The 18,912-nt window shown below is 47.5% G+C and overlaps 2 protein-coding genes across 2 annotated transcripts; one reads left to right on the forward strand and one right to left on the reverse strand.

Moving 5' to 3' along the window:
* Nucleotides 1–462: 462 nt before the first annotated feature.
* On the reverse strand, nt 463–2,451 carry TLNRD1 (talin rod domain containing 1). Its single transcript, XM_077318053.1, has one exon. The coding sequence runs from the start codon at nt 2,300–2,302 to the stop codon at nt 1,244–1,246; it is 1,059 nt and encodes a 352-aa protein (XP_077174168.1). The 5' UTR covers nt 2,303–2,451; the 3' UTR covers nt 463–1,243.
* Nucleotides 2,452–11,478: 9,027 nt separating this feature from the next.
* Nucleotides 11,479–18,488, forward strand: MESD (mesoderm development LRP chaperone). Its single transcript, XM_077318056.1, has 3 exons — nt 11,479–11,694; nt 16,657–16,889; nt 17,306–18,488. Exons 1-3 carry the CDS (start codon nt 11,512–11,514, stop codon nt 17,568–17,570), a joined length of 681 nt encoding a protein of 226 aa, XP_077174171.1. The 5' UTR covers nt 11,479–11,511; the 3' UTR covers nt 17,571–18,488.
* Nucleotides 18,489–18,912: the final 424 nt, after the last annotated feature.

Raw genomic sequence — 18,912 nt, forward strand, 5'->3', positions numbered from 1 at the left:
ACAAGAGGCTCTTAATATGGTCATATCACCTGATAAAAGTTTAACAATAAAAAATATATATCAAAAATTAATTCCCACCCGTTCCAGAAACCCTTCCAGGGCCATCAAGAAACCCCAGGGTTTCCCAAAAACTTGGTTCAGGAAGCCAGCTCCAGTAGATGGGCATTAGCCAGCATCATTAGAAGACTCATCCCTGAGCCAAAGGTCATCCATTTAGAAACAATCTTAAGGCCTCACTTTTTAAATCCAAGAGTGTTGGAGGTGCAGGGAGATGGAGAAAGTACAGGCAACAAAGCCAAGGAAGGAAAGGTGCGTTTAAAAAAAACAAACACATCCACACAGTCAGATAATCCTTGTTTGTGCAATGCTCAGCCCATATGAACTGTGTCTAAGCTACCAATTTCCCCCCACCCAACAGGCCAGGTGACTGTTTAAGCATTAAGAGAGTCACAGAAAGTCATCTGAGAAACATAACATTTTAATAGATGAAATAAATACTCCAGTACATGCAAGATTGTTTTTTTAAAAAAAAACCTGATGCCGAGAAAAAAAACATCACCCTCCTCAAAATCGTTTCCGTGTTTTAATGTCATTTCTCCCTCCCTTTTAAAAACACTCACAGTAGCTTTCCCACCCCACTTGTCCTTCACACAACACAGCAAATGCACTTCTACCCTAACCCTTCGATTCCAAAGGGATCATACACAAACCACAACTGAACAAAACAAAAAAGTAGCTACATCTATCCTGGAAAGTTTCGCATCTTTCAGACTGTATGAAAACTGAGGTAACTTTTTTTGTCCTTCCTGCACAACTGAACAGTAAAATTTAGAAAGAGAAACTCTGGAAGACACAAACAAGAAAGGAAAACAAGACCCTTCCCCTAACTTTTCAAACCGCACCCTGCGCGGTTAAAGCTTTTCCTCTTTTTAAAAAAAATACTCTCCCACCTCATCAAACTTTTAACTTGTTATCGGTATTTAAGCAAATAATAAGGAAGGCTGACTTTCGAAAGAGACCTCCCACCCGAAAAGAACGCCCATTCAAAGTTAATTATTTCCACACAGATTAAAACAGCGTAACTCTGGTGCTCCCCCCACCCCCATGCCAAAAGAACTCAATTTTTAAGAAATCAAAAGTTTGGGCTCACACAAATTCTTTGGTATCTACAAAACCAGAGCCGAGAGAAGAGACCTGGGTGCATTTCCATTAGCAGGGACCGTCTAATGCTAACGGGAAAACATTAATTCACAGAATTGCTGTTCACTGGCGGTAAAGTCCTGGGGGAAGATCTTTCTCTTAGCGCCTGGGACAACAGGTTGCAACCGTCAGAGACGGCACAGGCCGAGTTCTTTAACCTTTCCCTGTAGTCAGTCATTTTGGAGCTACTGTCCGGGTGTTGGGCTATATCCCTGAGGCATTGGGTGAGGAGGACGCACGCGGAAACCACGCTCATCGCACCCCCCAAAATGGCGGTCTGCACGGCTTTGCCTTCCGGACTGATGCTGGCCGCTTTGCCCAAAAACTGGGGCTCAGTGGCAAAGCCCACCAGCGCGTGGACAGACTGCACCAAGGGCCCGCTGAACAAGACGCACCGATTCCGGGTCAGCTCGCTGGGTGAGGTCTTGACCTCCCGGACGCAGGCCAAGAGGGCCGAGGCGCTGGTGCTCATGCACTTGACGCTCAGCTTGAACTGATCCTTGGCAAACTTGTCCTTGGACCTCTCGCTGGCCAAGACGCAGGCGTCCGTGAGGAATTTCAAGTTCTTGGACATGTTCTGGGACACCTCCAGCAGCAGCTGAGGGCTCATGTCAGCCAGCGGGGTGCTTTTCAAGACCCCGCAGCCGTGCTCCACCTCGTGCTTACACCTGGTGACCTTGTAGCGATCCACCAAGCCGGGCAAGGCAGGCTGGGCCCCCGGGGTCTCCACCGCCGCCAGGTAAGCAGCATGCGCAGAGCACTCAGTCAAGGAGACCACCAGCTCCCCCATCTCTGCAAGGCTGTCCCCCACCTCGGTGAAGCGCCCCATGTTCAACTGGCTCTGGATGTCATGAGTCAAGATGGACAGGCCCTTCGTCCGCGCGATGAGTGTGTCCCTGCATTTCTCAAAAGACTCCCCAGAGGCCGAGAGACCCTCCGTGTTGACCGGCCGGCTCTCGCTGGACAGCAGGAGCAAATCCGCCACCAGCTGCATTTTGAGCTTGCAGTGGTCGCAGACGGAGATGAGCTTCTTCCTCTGCACGGCGCCGCTGCTCAGGGTGGAAGCCTCACTGGTGGCCTTGCCAGAGCCGCCACTAGCCATAGCGCCTGGGGGGCACTCGCATGCCGCTCGGGACCCCGCTGCCGCCGCCGCCACCTCTCCCGGAGACCCTGCTGAGCCCGGCAGGATACCGCTGCCTTTTCCGCACCATCATTCCATCAATCTCCACGGGTAAAGATGAAGTCTGGAGGCGGCGGAGGGATGAGAAGGGAGGCGGGGGAAAGGCGGCCAAAAGCCAGCCCTGACGCGACTCCCACTTGCCCAGCGAAAACACTTCCGTATCCTCCAGGCCGGCTGGCTTACAAAGGATTCCCGATCCCTTCCGCAGCTGGAATTTCCGATTTCGCCCGCGGCTGGATTTCCCTCGCCGGAGTCTTCTTTTTTTTTCTTCCCAAAACCCGTTTTGCAGAGAGTGGATGCTCGCGGCCCGGCGGTCACTTTCGGCTGTTGCAAAATTTAACAAGGAAAAAAATTAGAAGAAGAAATAGAAGAACGTCCCTGTTGGATAGGGCTACATCCCGGTTTGTCACCGCGCGAGAGAGGCCGGGCCGGGGCGGGGCGGGGCGAGGGGGCCGATCCTGTGACCGTGGGCGTCCTTCCCCAGCCAACCTGTCCCCGCGGCCCGGCAAGCGGCGCGCCCGCGCCATAGGCTCCTTCAAAAGCGCCCGAGGAGGCTTCCAGCGCCTCCCTTCCCTTCCCCCGGCCGCGGCTGGCAGGAAGGCCGCCCGAGGGTGTGGCAGGCCGCGCTCCGGCGGGGGAAGGAGCGGAGCGGGGCGAGGGGAGGGGAGGGCTGGGCTTGGCTCCGGAGCGGCCCCGGGGTTGCGCCCGGCTCACCTCGGGAGCGAGAGAGGACACGGCCCGGGGGGAGGGAGGGAAGGAGGGAGGGAGGGAAGGAGGCGCAGCGCGGGAAGCAGCGAGGCCGCCTCCTGCCCCCAACAATGGAGGAGGGAGGGAGGGAAGGAAGGGACCCCCCCTCCGCGCGCTCTCCCTCTCGCTCTCGGCCCCCTTCCCCCATTAGGCGGCCCTCGCTCCGCGGCGCGTCTCCCTAGGCGGGGCGTGGGCGCATCCGGGAAAGCGGCGCCGCTTCGGAGCCGCCCTGGCCAGACGGGGCCATTGCGGCAGACGCTCCCCTTTCCCCGGGGGGGACTCACCGAGCTCCGGGAAGGGCAAGGCGGGCGCTCCCGCCGGGCGCCGCTCGCCTCTCCGGGGACGGCGGCGCTTCCTTCCTGCCGCTGCCCAGCCCCGCGGCGGCGGCGGCGGCGGCGTTTAGAGGGCGCGGCGGCATGGCGGGAACGCGTCCCGGGCAGGAGTTGCGGGCCGCCGCATGGGAGGCGAGGCTGCCTCGGGCGCCCGCGCCTTGCCTCCCCGTGGGTCAACCTAGAGCAGGCGGCTTTTGTGCGCCGCGTCGCCGCCCTGCGTTTTAAATCCGGCCCTCCCCACGCCCCAGAGCTCCTCCCCAGGCGGCGCCCACTCGCCGGCCGGTGCCTTCCTTCTGCGCGCCCCTGCGCCCTTCACCCGGAAGGCAGGCAGGCCTGCAGCGGCCCCGATCCCCGGCTACGCTCGTCTGGAAGGGCAGGGCTGCCTTCGCTATGCACCTGCCTGGGGCGGGATCGCATCCAGGGGATAGATTCAAAAGGGTCGCCGTGTTGGTCTGCGGGAGCACAATCAAACCAGAGTCCAGGAGCCCCTTTAAGACCAGCAAAGATTGATTCAAGGCGGGAGCTTTCGAGTGCAAGCACTCGAAAGCTCCCGCCTTGAATCAACCTTTGCTGGTCTTAAAGGGGCCACTGGACTCTGGTTTTAGTATCCAATGGGATTTAAAATATATAATGGTAAAGGTAGAGGTATCCCCTGTGCAAGCACCCTTAGGGTGACGCCCTTAGGGTGACGCTTACCACTCAGCGCCAAAAGAGGCTCTTTTAAAAAATATATAACTAACATTAAGTCTGCAGCTTGGTCCTGTAGGTAAATGCACTGGGGGGGAGGAATTATTATTATTATTTATTTGATTTATTTCCCACCACTCCCGGAAAGCCGGCTCATGGCGGGTTACAATATCAGTCTGCAGACAATAAAACCCCATTTGTTGTTGTTATGTGCGAAGTCGTGTCCGACCAACCGCGACCCCATGGACAATGATCCTCCAGGCCTTCCTGTCCTCTACCATTCCCTGGAGTCCATTTAAGTTTGCACCTACTGCTTCAGTGACTCCATCCAGCCACCTCATTCTCTGTCGTCCCCTTCTTCTTTTGCCCTCGATCGCTCCCAGCATTAGGCTCTTCTCCAGGGAGTCCTTCCTTCTCATGAGGTGGCCAAAATATTTGAGTTTCATCTTCAGGATCTGGCCTTCTAAAGAGCAGTCAGGGCTGATCTCCTCTAGGACTGACCGGTTTGTTCGCCTTGCAGTCCAAGGGACTCGCAAGAGTCTTCTCCAGCACCAGAGTTCAAAAGCCTCAATTCTTTGACGCTCGGCCTTCCTTATGGTCCAACTTTCGCAGCCATACATTGCAACTGGGAAGACCATAGCCTTGACTAAACGCACTTTTGTTGGCAGGGTGATGTCTCTGCTTTTTAGGATGCTGTCTAGATTTGCCATAGCTTTCCTCCCCAGGAGCAAGCGTCTTTTAATTTCTTTGCTGCAGTCCCCATCTGCAGTGATCTTGGAGCCCAGGAAAATAAAATCTGTCACTATCTCCATTTCTTCCCCATCTATTTGCCAGGAATTGAGAGGGCCGGATGCCATGATCTTTGTTTTCTTGATGTTGAGTTTCAAGCCAACTTTTGCACTCTCCTCCTTCACCCGCATCAACAGGCTCTTTAGTTCCTCTTCACTTTCTGCCATTAGAGTGGTATCATCTGCATATCTGAGGTTGTTGATATTTCTCCCTGCAATCTTGATCCCAATTTGTGACTCCTCTAATCCCGCATTTCTCATGATGTGCTCTGCATACAAGTTAAATAGGCAAGGCGACAGTATACAGCCTTGCCGAACTCCTTTCTCAATTTTGAACCAGTCAGTGATTCCATGTTCAGTTCTCACTGTTGCTTCTTGACCTGCATATAAATTTCTCAAGAGACAAATAAGATGCTCTGGTATTCCCATCTCTTTAAGAACTTGCCACAATTTGTTGTGCTCCACACAATCAAAGGCTTTAGCATAGTCAATGAAGCAGAAGTAGACGTTCTTCTGGTACTCCCTAGCTTTCTCCATGATCCAGCGTATGTTGGCAATTTGATCTCTAGTTCCTCTGCCTCTTCGAAATCCTGCCTGTACTTCTGGAAGTTCTCGGTCCACATATTGCTGGAGCCTAGCTTGTAGGATTTTGAGCATAACTTTGCTAGCATGAGAAATTAGTGCAATGGTGCGGTAGTTTGAACATTCTTTGGCATTGCCCTTCTTTGGAATTGGAATGTAAACTGACCTTTTCCAATCCTGTGGCCATTGTTGAGTTTTCCAAATTTGCTGGCATATTGAGTGTAGCACTTTTACTGCATCGTCCTTTAAGTTTTTGAATAGTTCAACTGGAATGCTGTCACCACCACTAGCTTTATTGTTACTCAGACTTCCTAAGGCCCATTTGACTTCACATTCCAGGATGTCTGGCTCCAGGTCAGTAACTACCCCATTGTGGTCATCAGGGATGTTAAGCTCGCTCTTGTATAGTTCTTCTGTATAATTTTGCCACCTTTGTTTAATCTCTTCTGCTTCTGTGAGGTCCCTACCATTTTGGTCCCTTATCATACCCATCTTTGCATGAAACGTTCTCTTCATATCTCCAATTTTCTTGAAAAGATCTCTGGTCCTCCCGATTCTATTGTTTTCTTCTATTTGTTTGCACTGTTCATTTAAGAAGGCATTCTTATCTCTTCTAGCTTTTCTCTGGAATTCTGCATTCAGTTGGGTGTATCTTTCTCTTTCTCCCTTGCCTTTCACTTCCCTTCTCTCCTTAGCTATTTGTAAAGCTTCCTCAGACAGCCATTTTGATTTCTTGCATTTCTTTTTCTTTGGGATGGTTTTAGTTGCTACCTCTTGTACAATGTTGCAAACCTCCATCCATAGTTCTTCAGGCACTCTGTCTATCAGATCTAATTCCTTAAATCTATTTGTCACCTCCACTGTGTATTCGTCGGGGATATGATTTAGTTCATACCTGAGTGGCCTAGTGCTTTTCCCTACTTTCTTCAATTTAAGCCTAAATTTTGCAACAAGAAGCTCATGATCTGAACCACAATCAGCTCCTGGTCTTGTTTTTATTGACTGGATAGAACTTTTCCATCTTTGGCTGCAGAGCACATAGTCAATCTGATTTCTGTGTTGACCGTCTGGTGATGTCCATGTGTAGAGTCGTCTCTTGGGTTGCTGGAAAAGAGTGTTTGCTATGACCATTGTATTCTCTTGACAAAATTCTACCAGCCTGTGCCCTGCTTCATTTTGTACTCCAAGGCCAAACTTGCCTGTTATCCCGGTTATCTTTTGGCTTCCTACTTTAGCATTCCAATCCCCCATGATGATAAGCACATCATTTTTGGGCGTTGCTTCTAGAAGGTGTTGTAGGGCTTCATAGAACTGATCAACTTCATCCTCTTCAGCAGCAGTGGTTGGGGCGTAGACCTGGATCACTGTGATGTTGAATGGTTTGCCTTGGATTCGAACTGAGATCATTCTGTCATTTTGGGGATTGTATCCCAAGACTGCTTTTCCTACTCTCTTATTGATTATGAAGGCTACTCCATTTCTTCTGCGAGATTCTTGTCCACAGTAGTATACCTGATGGTCATCTGAATTAAATTCACCCATTCCTGTCCATTTTAGTTCACTGATTCCTAAAATGTCGATGTTCAGTCTTGTCATTTCTTGTTTAACCACGTCCAGCTTGCCTTGATTCATGGATCTGACGTTCCAGGTTCCTATGGAATAAAAATCTTTACAGCATCGGACTGTCTTTTCGCCACCAGTTACTTCCACAACTGAGCGTCCTTTCGGCTTTGGCCCAGCCGCTTCATTCATTCTGGCGCTACTCGTACTAGCCGTCTGCTCATCCCCAGTAGCATATTGGACACCTTCCGACCTGAGGGGCTCATCTTCCTGCGTCATATCGTTATGCCTATTGGAACTGTCCATAGAGTTTTCATGGCAAAGATACTGGAGTGGTTTGCCATTTCCTTCTCCAGTGGATCACCTTTTGTCAGAGCTCTCAGCTATGACCTGTCCGTCTTGGGTGGCCCTGCACGGCATAGCTCATAGCTTCACTGAACTACGCAAGCCCCCTTGCCACAACAAGGCAGCGATCCTTGAAGGGGGAAAACCCCATTAAAAAACAGTAAATACGGAGACCTAAAATACAACATGGTGGTATAACTCATCTACCTTCCCCACCAACACAACTCCCAGCAAGGGAGGTCTGAGGGAGCCCTAACTGAACACCATCAAGTTGTCATGTCTTAATTATACCCTTAATGTCATATTAAACTATATACAAACAACATATTATTATTAGTTATTTATATGCTGCCCTCCCAGATGGCTCAATGTAGTAATTCACAATAAAAAATAATAAATTTAAAATTAAGCATACAGCTTGGTCATGCATTGATATCCAGAGCAGTACCAAAGTCCTCTGTAGCCTTTCTTTGTGTGGATGCCAAAGAGACTCTCAAAAATACACGGCACCATTTTGCTTTCCATGATCATCCTAGAGGTAAAGCAAATGTAAACAGCACATCTGGGGCGCTACAACCAATGGCCAGTTAGGCAACAGTGTACTGATTTATTATTTTTAATCATCATCCCACCTTTAATTCACAGAAGCCACCATGGTTTGCAAATCAAGCTGTGGCTCCGTGGTAGAGCATCTTTTCCATGCATGAAATCCAAGGTCCTGGCGTCTCTGTAGCTATGGAGCTATTAGTAGGTGATGCAGAAAGCCTCTGAGACCCTGGAGAAACACAGATAAGAATGACTTGGCTTAGCTGCTCCCCTCAAACACAGTTTTATGACTATCATCTATAGATATCCAGTATCAATTTTTTTATCAATAGAATTGCATTATTTATCTAGTTGCTAGATAATGACAGATGCTCTTCTCCATTGTAATAAAAAAATAATATTTTGCCATCCTCAAATATACCTAAAACCTGTCCTCTGCGACATCTGCCCTATGGTAGGCCTGGCATTGTCCAATGGGATGAATGGGAAGGCGACTGTAAGCCGCTTTGAGCCTCCTTCGGGTAGGGAAAAGCGGCATATAAGAACCAACTCTTCTTCTTCTTTCTAGAACTTAATTTTGGGGCTTCCACTTCTCGCTTGATGCGTTTGCTGTGATTTCATCCATGTTAACATTGTTTCCTGAGATCCTTACAGTTTGTGCCCTATTGGACTATTCATTTAAAATATTGAAAAGCCTACTTTTCTCCTGGCCACATCGAATAATAGTGTGGCCCACGAGATATTTGGTCCTGTTCTTGCTGTCCTGGACAGAGATGGGAATGGGAGATTCCTGGCCTGACATATGTGGCTGGACTTTTGCCTCCTCCTGCTTGCCTGCCTGCCTATCATTTGATTATTTTATTTATTATTTTATTTCTTAGTGAAATCTCTGGCTAGATGGGCTTAACTTGGCTTGCAACCAAATTGTTCTATTGACATGCCTATAGTGATAGGCTACCTGTGAATGAATGAATGCTTGGGATAAATGCAATAATCTAATTCTGAATGCTGTTAATGGCTTCCGTGTGAATCAAGATCTCATAAACTGGATCTATGAAGCTTAGTAGAACTATTAAAAGGTATGTCCTGCAGAACTTGACCAATGCACCCATCCTAATTAAAGCAGTTGAATGTACATGCTAGCATGATTTGTACATAGAATCATAGAATCAGAGAGTTGGAAGGGATCAGGGTCATCTAGTCCAACCCCCTACACAATACAGGAACTCACAACTACCTGCCCACCCAAGTGACCCCAATTTCATGCCCAAGTGATTCCTCTACCAAAAATCTCCAGAATGCAGTCTGGCCTGAAGGAAATTCGTCACAGTGGCAATTAGCAATTCACTGTGTATGCAAGGAAGAGCCACAAGAGACAAACACTGGCACATCCCTTCTTGCCTGAGTACTCCTATGATTATTAGAAAAAATGGAGGGGGGTAAAAGGATGAAGGGAAGGACTCCAGTCCCTCTAGAATAGTGATTTTATCACTTTTTTCATGCATTAAATGTGTATTTTTCAGAGTACTGTGAATCCAAAAATGGGCCAGTATGAAAATCTTTAAAAATGGTCTTAATCCCTACAATAATATTATTTGGAAAAGATAGAAGATATCCACTCTGTTCTGCAAAGGAGCTAAGAACACAATGTGCAATACATGCTTGCAAAATACCACCCTAATTCAGCAGGCCAGCTTGGCCAGATTCTTGCACTTTGGGCCACATATAAAAAAGCAAGCTGTGTTAGGAGTGAGAAAGTTTGCGTTTCAGACAGGGGTGGACAATTTTTTGTCTGGGTGAAGATGCTTCAGCTTCAAGGAAAAACCTGCAATGGCTCCAGCAGATGGATTCTCCTCTCCGCGAGGCCTGGCATTTTGGGGCTCAAAGTGCTGCATTGTGCATTATTGGGGCCCTGTGTGGGCTTGGCCCCAGTGTATGTGTGTGGGGGTGGGGTGGGGGTCAATAGTTTTTTGGGTGGATGTGATTTTAATAATCATAAATTAAAAATAAACATTCTAGCAAGAAGAATATTTCTGTGTCCTATGGCAAGATTCCTATGACAAGATTGTAAATTATCCTATTTTGAAACTGGTTAACAAATTGTGAGGGCATGGTTACGTGTGGTGTAGTGGTTAGAATTATGCTAGGTCTTGAGAGACAGGTCCTATATAGTTGTAGGGGGTTGGACTAGATGGCCCTGGATGTCCTTTCCAGCTCTGTGTTTCTATGATTTCGCTCCTCTATGGGGACCAAAAGTTCTTACCAGATTATTCTCCCATCCTCCTGTTTATCACAAAGACAACGATACTCATGGTATAAGTTGGGATAGAGATAGAGGGGCCAAAGCTTCCATGCAGAGTAGAAGCCTTGAACTTGAATCCTAACAATCCCAACATGGACATCTGGAGACCCACAACTACAGTTCATGGGAACTGTAGTCCATGGACATCTGGAGACCCACAATTTAGTCACTCCTGCACTATACCATGCTGGCTACAAAGCTTTTTGCTTTCCCAGTCTCAGCTCCTCACACCCCCCCTTGCAGAGCGGTGGTTCTGAGCATCAAATGGGCAAGGGTGGGAAAGCACCTTCATTTCCCTGGAGGAACGGTACAAGGATCAAGATACGCTAAGAACAAAATAAGCATCACCTATTACCCATTCTACCATGTTTTGCCCTCAGGTCTTTGTGGGTCTTAGCGCTTCTGGAGGCCAAAACAACAAAGGGTCATGGGTATGGGCCCAGGAGAAAAGCTGTCCAGGCCTCAGCTAGCCTCCTGCACAGAATGCTGATGACTCCTGCCTGAGGTAGAAGATTCAGGTCGACAGGTGTGTTGGTCTGGAGTCGCACAACAACATTTGAGTCCAACGGTCTCTTTAAGACCAACAAAGATTTATTAAAGACGTGCGCAGGCGTGCTTTGCAAACCCTGAGGAAGTGTGCATGCATGCAAAAGCTCCCCCCTTGAATAAATCTTTGTTGCCACTAAATTCAAAGTGCCACTGGACTCAGATTTTGCTGAGGAGGAAGAGTTCCCCCCCCCAGCCTGCACGTTGCATGGATGGCAAGGGCTTTTTGTTGCTATTAGGCAGGGGTAGTCAAACTGCGGCCCTCCAGATGTCCATGGACTACAATTCCCAGGAGCCCCTGCCAGAGGAGATCAGCGAATGCTGGCAGGGGCTCCTGGGAATTGTAGTCCATGGACATCTGGAGGGCCGCAGTTTGACTACCCCTGCTATTAGGCATATATTGCAAAAGGGGGGGGGGGAATGATGAAACCAAAAGAGAACAGACAAGGCCGTGCCTCCCCCTCATCCCGCTTTCCTTCCCTCAGCAGCGGCCCTTCCCGTCCCTCAGAGGAGGCCAAACTGCCGCTCGAGCCCATGGACTACAATCCCCACAGGCCCTTGCCGGCGTTTTCCTAGGAAGGGCTCATGGGAATTGAAGTCCAGGCATGCCGGGAAAGGCCGTTTGGCCACCGCCCTCCCCGGCGCGCATGCGCAGAACGAGGGCGCTGACCCGCCTTCCTCAGCCGTCGTCCCAAGATGGACAAGATGGCGGCGGCGGTCGGCCGGCCTCGGTGGCTGCGGCTGGGGCTGCTGTGCTGCCTGGCGGTCGCCTTCGGGGCCGAGGAGCGGAAGGGCAGCGCCGCCGCCGAGGCCGGGAAGAAAAAGGACATTCGGGACTACAACGACGCCGACATGGCGCGCCTGCTGGAGCAATGGGAGGTAGGCGGGGGGGGGGGCGGGATAGCAAGCACGACCGACGCCAGTGAGGACTGCGGCAGGCCTTGCTCATTCAGAAAGGTGCTAAAAAAGAAATAGTCTCTGCTCTGAATCTCAGTTTCCGAAATTAGAGGGGTGTGTGTTTGGGGGGGGGTCCTTGGGTTGAACAGACTCCTGCCCCCATTCTGCACACGTTGGTTAATGCGCTTTCAGGCCACTTTAGGGTTTCCTGTTCTGCTGCAAAAGCACGCCGACAGCGCATTATCCTGCTTGTGCACAACGAGCCCCGAGTCCGTTATGCACACTTTGGAGAATGCACATTAAATGTACATTAGAAATAGAGTTTCCTGTGCAGAACAGCAAAAGCGGGTTAGGATTGAAAGGGCATTATCCCACATGCCGCAGGATGAGCCCTGAGTCCATTCTGTACAAGTTGGATAGTGCACTTTCAGTTCAGTTCGGAAGTAGATTTTCCTGTTCTGTGTAGGAAAATGCAGCTGCAAAAGCGCATTGAAAGGACATTATCCTACATGCCGCAGGATGAGCCCTGAGTCCATTCTGTACAAGTTGGATAGTGCACTTTCAATTCAGTTCGGAAGTAGATTTTCCTGTTCTGCGTAGGAAAATGCAGACGCAAAAGAGCATTGAAAGGGCATTATCCCACATGCCGCAGGATGAGCCCTGAGTCCATTATGTACAAGTTGGATAGTGCACTTTCAATTCACTTCAGGAGTAGATTTTCCTGTTCTGTGTAGGAAAATGCAGCTGCAAAAGCACATTGAAAGGGCATTATCCCACATGCCGCAGGATGAGCCCTGAGTCCATTCTGTACAAGTTGGATAGTGCACTTTCAGTTCAGTTCAGAAGTAGATTTTCCTGTTCTGTGTAGGAAAATGCAGCCGCAAAAGCGCATTGAAAGGGCATTATCCCACATGCCGCAGGATGAGCCCTGAGTCCATTCTGTACAAGTTGGATAGTGCACTTTCAGTTCAGTTCAGAAGTAGATTTTCCTGTTCTGTGTAGGAAAATGCAGCCGCAAAAGCGCATTGAAAGGGCATTATCCCACATGCCGCAGGATGAGCCCTGAGTCCATTATGTACAAGTTGGATAGTGCACTTTCAGTTCAGTTCAGAAGTAGATTTTCCTGTTCTGTGTAGGAAAATGCAGCCGCAAAAGCGCATTGAAAGGGCATTATCCCACATGCCGCAGGATGAGCCCTGAGTCCATTCTGTACAAGTTGGATAGTGCACTTTCAGTTCAGTTCAGAAGTAGATTTTCCTGTTCTGTGTAGGAAAATGCAGCCGCAAAAGCGCATTGAAAGGGCATTATCCCACATGCCGCAGGATGAGCCCTGAGTCCATTCTGTACAAGTTGGATAGTGCACTTTCAATTCAGTTCGGAAGTAGATTTTTCTGTTCTGTGTAGGAAAATGCAGCTGCAAAAGCGCATTGAAAGGACATTATCCTACATGCCTCAAGATGAGCCCTGAGTCCATTCTGTACAAGTTGGATAGTGCACTTTCAGTTCATTTCAGAAGTAGATTTTCCTGTTCTGTGTAGGAAAATGCAGCCGCAAAAGCGCATTGAAAGGGCATTATCCCACATGCCGCAGGATGAGCCCTGAGTCCATTCTGTACAAGTTGGATAGTGCACTTTCAGTTCAGTTCAGAAGTAGATTTTCCTGTTCTGTGTAGGAAAATGCAGCTGCAAAAGCGCATTGAAAGGGCATTATCCCACATGCCGCAGGATGAGCCCTGAGTCCATTCTGTACAAGTTGGATAGTGCACTTTCAGTTCAGTTCAGAAGTAGATTTTCCTGTTCTGTGTAGGAAAATGCAGCCGCAAAAGCGCATTGAAAGGGCATTATCCCACATGCCGCAGGATGAGCCCTGAGTCCATTCTGTACAAGTTGGATAGTGCACTTTCAATTCACTTCAGGAGTAGATTTTCCTGTTCTGTGTAGGAAAATGCAGCTGCAAAAGCACATTGAAAGGGCATTATCCTACATGCCGCAGAATGAGCAGAGTCCATTATGTAGACATTGGATGATGTGCTTTCAGTGCATTTTGTTTTATTTTAAAAAGAAACCATTTTATTAAGCTTATTCATCTACAAATGACTGAACAAAAAACAACATAAACACACACAAAAATAACACAAACATCTCTTCACAATCTAAGATTTGACTTCCCACCTAGCTCACCGTCCTGGACAAATGAACCCTCTTCCTGTGCTAAGAAAAACTAATTAGTATTATCTGCTGCTTCACTTTATATTTTGTAAAATTTTGCAGAGTTCGGAGTTTAGAAGTAGATATTACCATTCTGCACAGAGAAATCCAGCTGCCAATGCATATGGAAAGTGTATTATAATGGGCCCTGGACTCATCATCATCATCATCTTTATTAATAATTATTATAGAATTTAAATAACTTATATAGAACTTATATAATTTTGCCTTGAGTCTAGCTATAAAGGTAAGCTCTATTGTAAATTGATAAATAAATGCTCATGCTCACTGGGCAAATCATTAGGGACTGTGGTCTGTACTACTCTGTGCAGTCCACTGTAAATCAGATCCAGCTAAGTAATCTTGTAATCTTTTGTACTGTGCTAACAGTGATGTTTTGCTTCGATTCTGGGTATGTTAATTTTTGAGATTTCCAATAGATTCTACAAGCTACATCCTGTTTCATTGTGGAGTGTATTGATTCGCTCTGCATAGAAGGGAAGAAGCAGTCCCACAGCTACATTGATCCCAGACCCAATGCTGAGCAGGAGTTGCCAAAGGGAAATCTGAGTTTCTAGTAGACTGGGCAAACCAATGTGTGTGTGGGGGAGGGGGGGAGGTTTCACCTCTTCCACAAATCCTTGCTGGTCTCTTCTTGTGAATCAGTCATTTATTTATTTACGGTCATTGTGAATCACTGTGGTGCAGTGCTTAACTGTGGTGGACTACTCTCTGGAAAACTCAAATCCGAGTGCCAGTGAGAAAGGTGAGTTATACATCTAAATAAATAGTTCATCTGTAAACCTTTTAAAAATGAATATGAATTATTATAATCGTTAATAAGGCTTAACAGTTTTTTGTAAAACTATGTTTAAACTTTCCATGAAAGTCTTTCGAAAAGGGCATATTTTCCTGAGAGAAAATATGTGCAGTCTCGATTCCAGCTCCTACTGCTAGTAGCGCCGTATCTGGCCCCGGAACACCTAGCCACAGTTATCCATGCAATGGTCACCTCTAGACTGGACTTCTGTAACTTGGTCTACGCAGACCTTCCCTTGTCCCTGATATGGGAACTCCAATTGGTACAGAATGCAGCAGCCAAGGTCCTCATCAGAACACCTTCGGCCTATACTCCCAACAGCTGCACTGGCTATTGATTGAATCCCAGATCAGGCTTAAGGTCTAGGTAATTACTTGGTCTGGACCCAGTATACCTGAGGGATCATCTTGATGCTATGCCCCCCCAGAGTGCATTACTCTCAACTAATTCCAACAAGTTGGTGATCCCTGGTCCTAAGGAATGTCTGGCCTCAACCAGGATCAGGGCTTTCTTTATCCTGGCCCCCACTTGGTGGAATGAGCTCCCAGAGGAGATCAGGGCCCTACAGGAGCTAGCACAGTCCTGCAGGGCCTGCGAAAAAGAGATCTTCTGCCAAGCTTGAGACCAATAACTGGTCCTCCCCCACCAGATACAACACAAGGCGACCCAAGTCCAGCCACCTCATCCACTGACAGCTTACACGGTTGTATGTTAACAGTTGGATGATTACAATGTTACGAGATTCAAGTTTATAAATTACAAGTTAATGGGTTTGACCATTATGTCACAGCAGAAGATTGGATGGAATTGTGAACTGTGAATTTATATTGTGAACTCTGTTGGCTGCAGAGGAGAGGACACACAGTAATGGGTTTCAACTACAAGTACGATATAGGCTAGATATCAGGAAAAAAATTTCACAGTCAGAGTAGTCAGCAGTAGTCACAGTCAGCAGTGGAATAGGCTGCCTAAGGAGGTGGTGAGCTCCCCCTCACTGGCCGTCTTCAAGCAAAGGCTGGATACACACTTTTCTTGGATGCTTTAGGATGCTTTGGGCTGATCCTGCGTTGAGCAGGGAGTTGGACTAGATGGCCTGTATGGCCCCTTCCAACTCTATGATTCTATGACCTGAGCCTCAAAGGAGGTTGGTATAGAAATAAAATTTTAAAAATAAATAAATAAAACGAAAAATAAAAATGGAATCAATTGTTGATTGCACCCCATGTGCCTGCCTAATTCTAAAAAACATGAAATATGAACTTTGTCATAGCCAAAGTTACACTCCTATCTTTGTCAGCAAACAGCAGGGAAACCTGCTCAATAAAGGCAATATGAAACGGGCTCTTAGAATACAGGTGACAACTAAAAAAGAAATGAGATACAGATCGCTCTGCCACAGTGGCAGTCTCTGGACAGCTAATACCCTCACAGTGACCTAACAATTCTGCGAATAGTAAAGCATTTGTTCTAGCCAGGAGGAATAGTTGGCAAAAAAGTGGGATGGTAAAGGTAAAGGTATCCCCTGTGCAAGCACCGAGTCATGTCTGACCCTTGGGGTGACGCCCTCTAGCATTTTCATGGCAGACTCAATACGGGTTGGTTTGCCATTCCCTTCCCCAGTCATTACTGTTTACCCCCCAGCAAGCTGGGTACTCATTTTACCGGCCTCGGAAAGATGGAAGGCTGAGTCAACCTTGAGCCGGCTGCTGGGATTGAACTCCCAGCCTCATGGGCAGAGCTTTCAGACTGCATGTCTGCTGCATTACCACTCTGCGCCACAAGAGGCTCTGGGATAATTAAAAAGGCAAAAAAATGGCTGTATGTCTTTTTGTCTTTCCTGTCATTAGGCACCCTTGCAAGAAGTCTCAGGAATGTGCTGACAGCTGGTGACAGACTTTGTGTTTGTTTTTAAACCAGAAAGATGATGATATCGAAGAAGGTGATCTTCCTGAGCACAAGCGTCCCTCTGCCCCAGTAGACTTCTCAAAGATCGATCCCAGTAAGCCTGAGAGTGTCTTGAAGATGACCAAGAAAGGAAAGACACTGATGATGTTTGTCACCGTGTCGGGAGTTTCCTCTGAGAAAGAAACAGAACAGATCACTAATTTGTGGCAGGGCAGCCTTTTCAATGCCCACTACGATGTACAAAGGTAAGTGATTTTGCCTGGAGTTCCTGATTGTAATTTTCATTTAATAAAAACATTAGCATTAAGAATTCCCACCTTCGACTGGAAGAGTGCCAGCTGAGCTGTGGCTGATTATCTGCCCCAGGTTCAGTCATTGCAATCCAGGGGAGGAGCAGTTTCTGTGTCTTCTTGCCGTTCATTTTTAAAAATAGGCTGCATTTTTACCAGGCAGTAAATTAACAGTACTATTCTTTAGAGTCCGAGTAGATAATAAAACCCATAGTGCAGAAATGGCTCTTCATGCTGCACTGAGTTCTGAGACAGGCATCGATTGCCTTGGCAATGCCGGTGCAGCACTTAAAACGTTGTGCTATCAATCCTGTTTCGGGGGTTGGCACTTTAAAAGCCTGGCACTAACCCAAAGCCTTTTGAAATCTTAGGTTCATTGTCGGTTCCAACCGCGCCATCTTTATGCTGCGCGACGGGAGCTACGCGTGGGAGGTCAAGGACTTCCTGGTCAATCAAGAGAGGTGCGGAGACGTAACCCTGGAGGGCCAGGTATATCCCGGCAAAGGAGCCCAGGAAAAGGAAAAGCAGGAGAATAAAACCAAACCTGAAAAATCCAAAAAGAAAAAGGACGCCGAGAAGAAATCTGGATCCCTGAAAAACGACAACCGCGCGAGCAAAGCGAAGGAAGATCTATGAAAATAAGTTTCTCAGACTGAGCACCGCAGAGGGGCGGAGGAGAGAAGAAGGCAATGAGGTTGTGGAGTGGCCGGTTGGGTTCCAAAGGGTCAGTTTACTTATTTAAAATGATGGTTAATGTCCACAGATTGCTGGTGTTAATTTCTGAGACTGGCTTTGATGCCTAAAAGAGGCACTTGAGCGTTTAACTTACTATGATGGATGTTATTCAAGGGATTAGAGGGAGGCAAAGTAAATTCCCTTTTCAGAGTTTTGCTGCCAGCTATTTTGGCAACGTGAATGGCTTATAGAGAGTGAATGAGCAGAGGCCCAAGGTTTTCTTTTTCCCTGTACTTCCAGGATTTTTATTTAATTGAAATAAATTTCCCTCAGATGGTCTGGGATATCAACAGCCTAGTTTGGGAGACAAGAAAAGGGAATATCTCCATAACCTGATTAGTCTCTTTAACATGTTAATAGGTAAAAATACTGCCCTGTTAAAGTGGAGATCCCTCTTCCAGCAGCTGTGTTGATTATCTCCCTCTAATTGAGCAGTTCAGGTGCTCTGGCATAATCGATTTGATTGAAGGAGGCTGAAAAGGAAAGAAAGAAAAACAGTGGATTGCCACTAGACCAAAAATCAATTGCCAGCAGGCTTAAGGTGTTTCAGAATCCCTGTGAGTATGAAGGAGGTTGTGAGCATGAAGGAGGTTATTTGTATGAAGAGCACCTTTGGCTTTCCTCCTGAATAACTGAAAATCACAGCCCTGGGTTAAAAGCTGGTGGTTGTAATGTTATTATTCCATGGTGCCAAAATCTGCTATAGAGGGTTGTGGTGCCTTAATTTGAGGCACTGTTTCTGTGTGTGGACATGTGGCTTTCACTTTGAATTCTTGTTCCAGAATGTAAATAAATTTGTACATTTTTTCCAAAACAAAACAGGTTGGTGTTTGATTTACAAAGCCAGTCCCCTTCTCCCCGGTCTTGTTCCCGTGTCCGCTTTCAGCTCATATTCACCGCTTTGCGGCACCCTTTCCATGTTAAACACATCAGTGGCCTTTTTCTTTCTGATCAACACAGGAAGTCTGTCCTTTTCAGAGGAAGCGTGTCTCCCTTTGAATACCGATGTTTTACAAGTGGAGACCTGCAAGCAACTTCTGGTATCATCTATCCCATTTCTCTGTCTTTGCTTAGTCTCCTCTCTCACTCTCCTCTCTCCGTCATTCCCACTTATTTTTCTCTCCGTCTCCCCTATAACTCTCTGTCTCATTCCTCTCTCCCCAGTGCTGTTTTTGCCTGGCCGGACAAGGGGAAGCCATGACCATCCAGCTGCACTGAGGGAAGTCACACGCAGGCCTGTGAT

The sequence above is a fragment of the Paroedura picta genome, chromosome 18 (assembly GCF_049243985.1).
Source record: "Paroedura picta isolate Pp20150507F chromosome 18, Ppicta_v3.0, whole genome shotgun sequence".
Lineage (NCBI taxonomy): Eukaryota > Metazoa > Chordata > Lepidosauria > Squamata > Gekkonidae > Paroedura > Paroedura picta.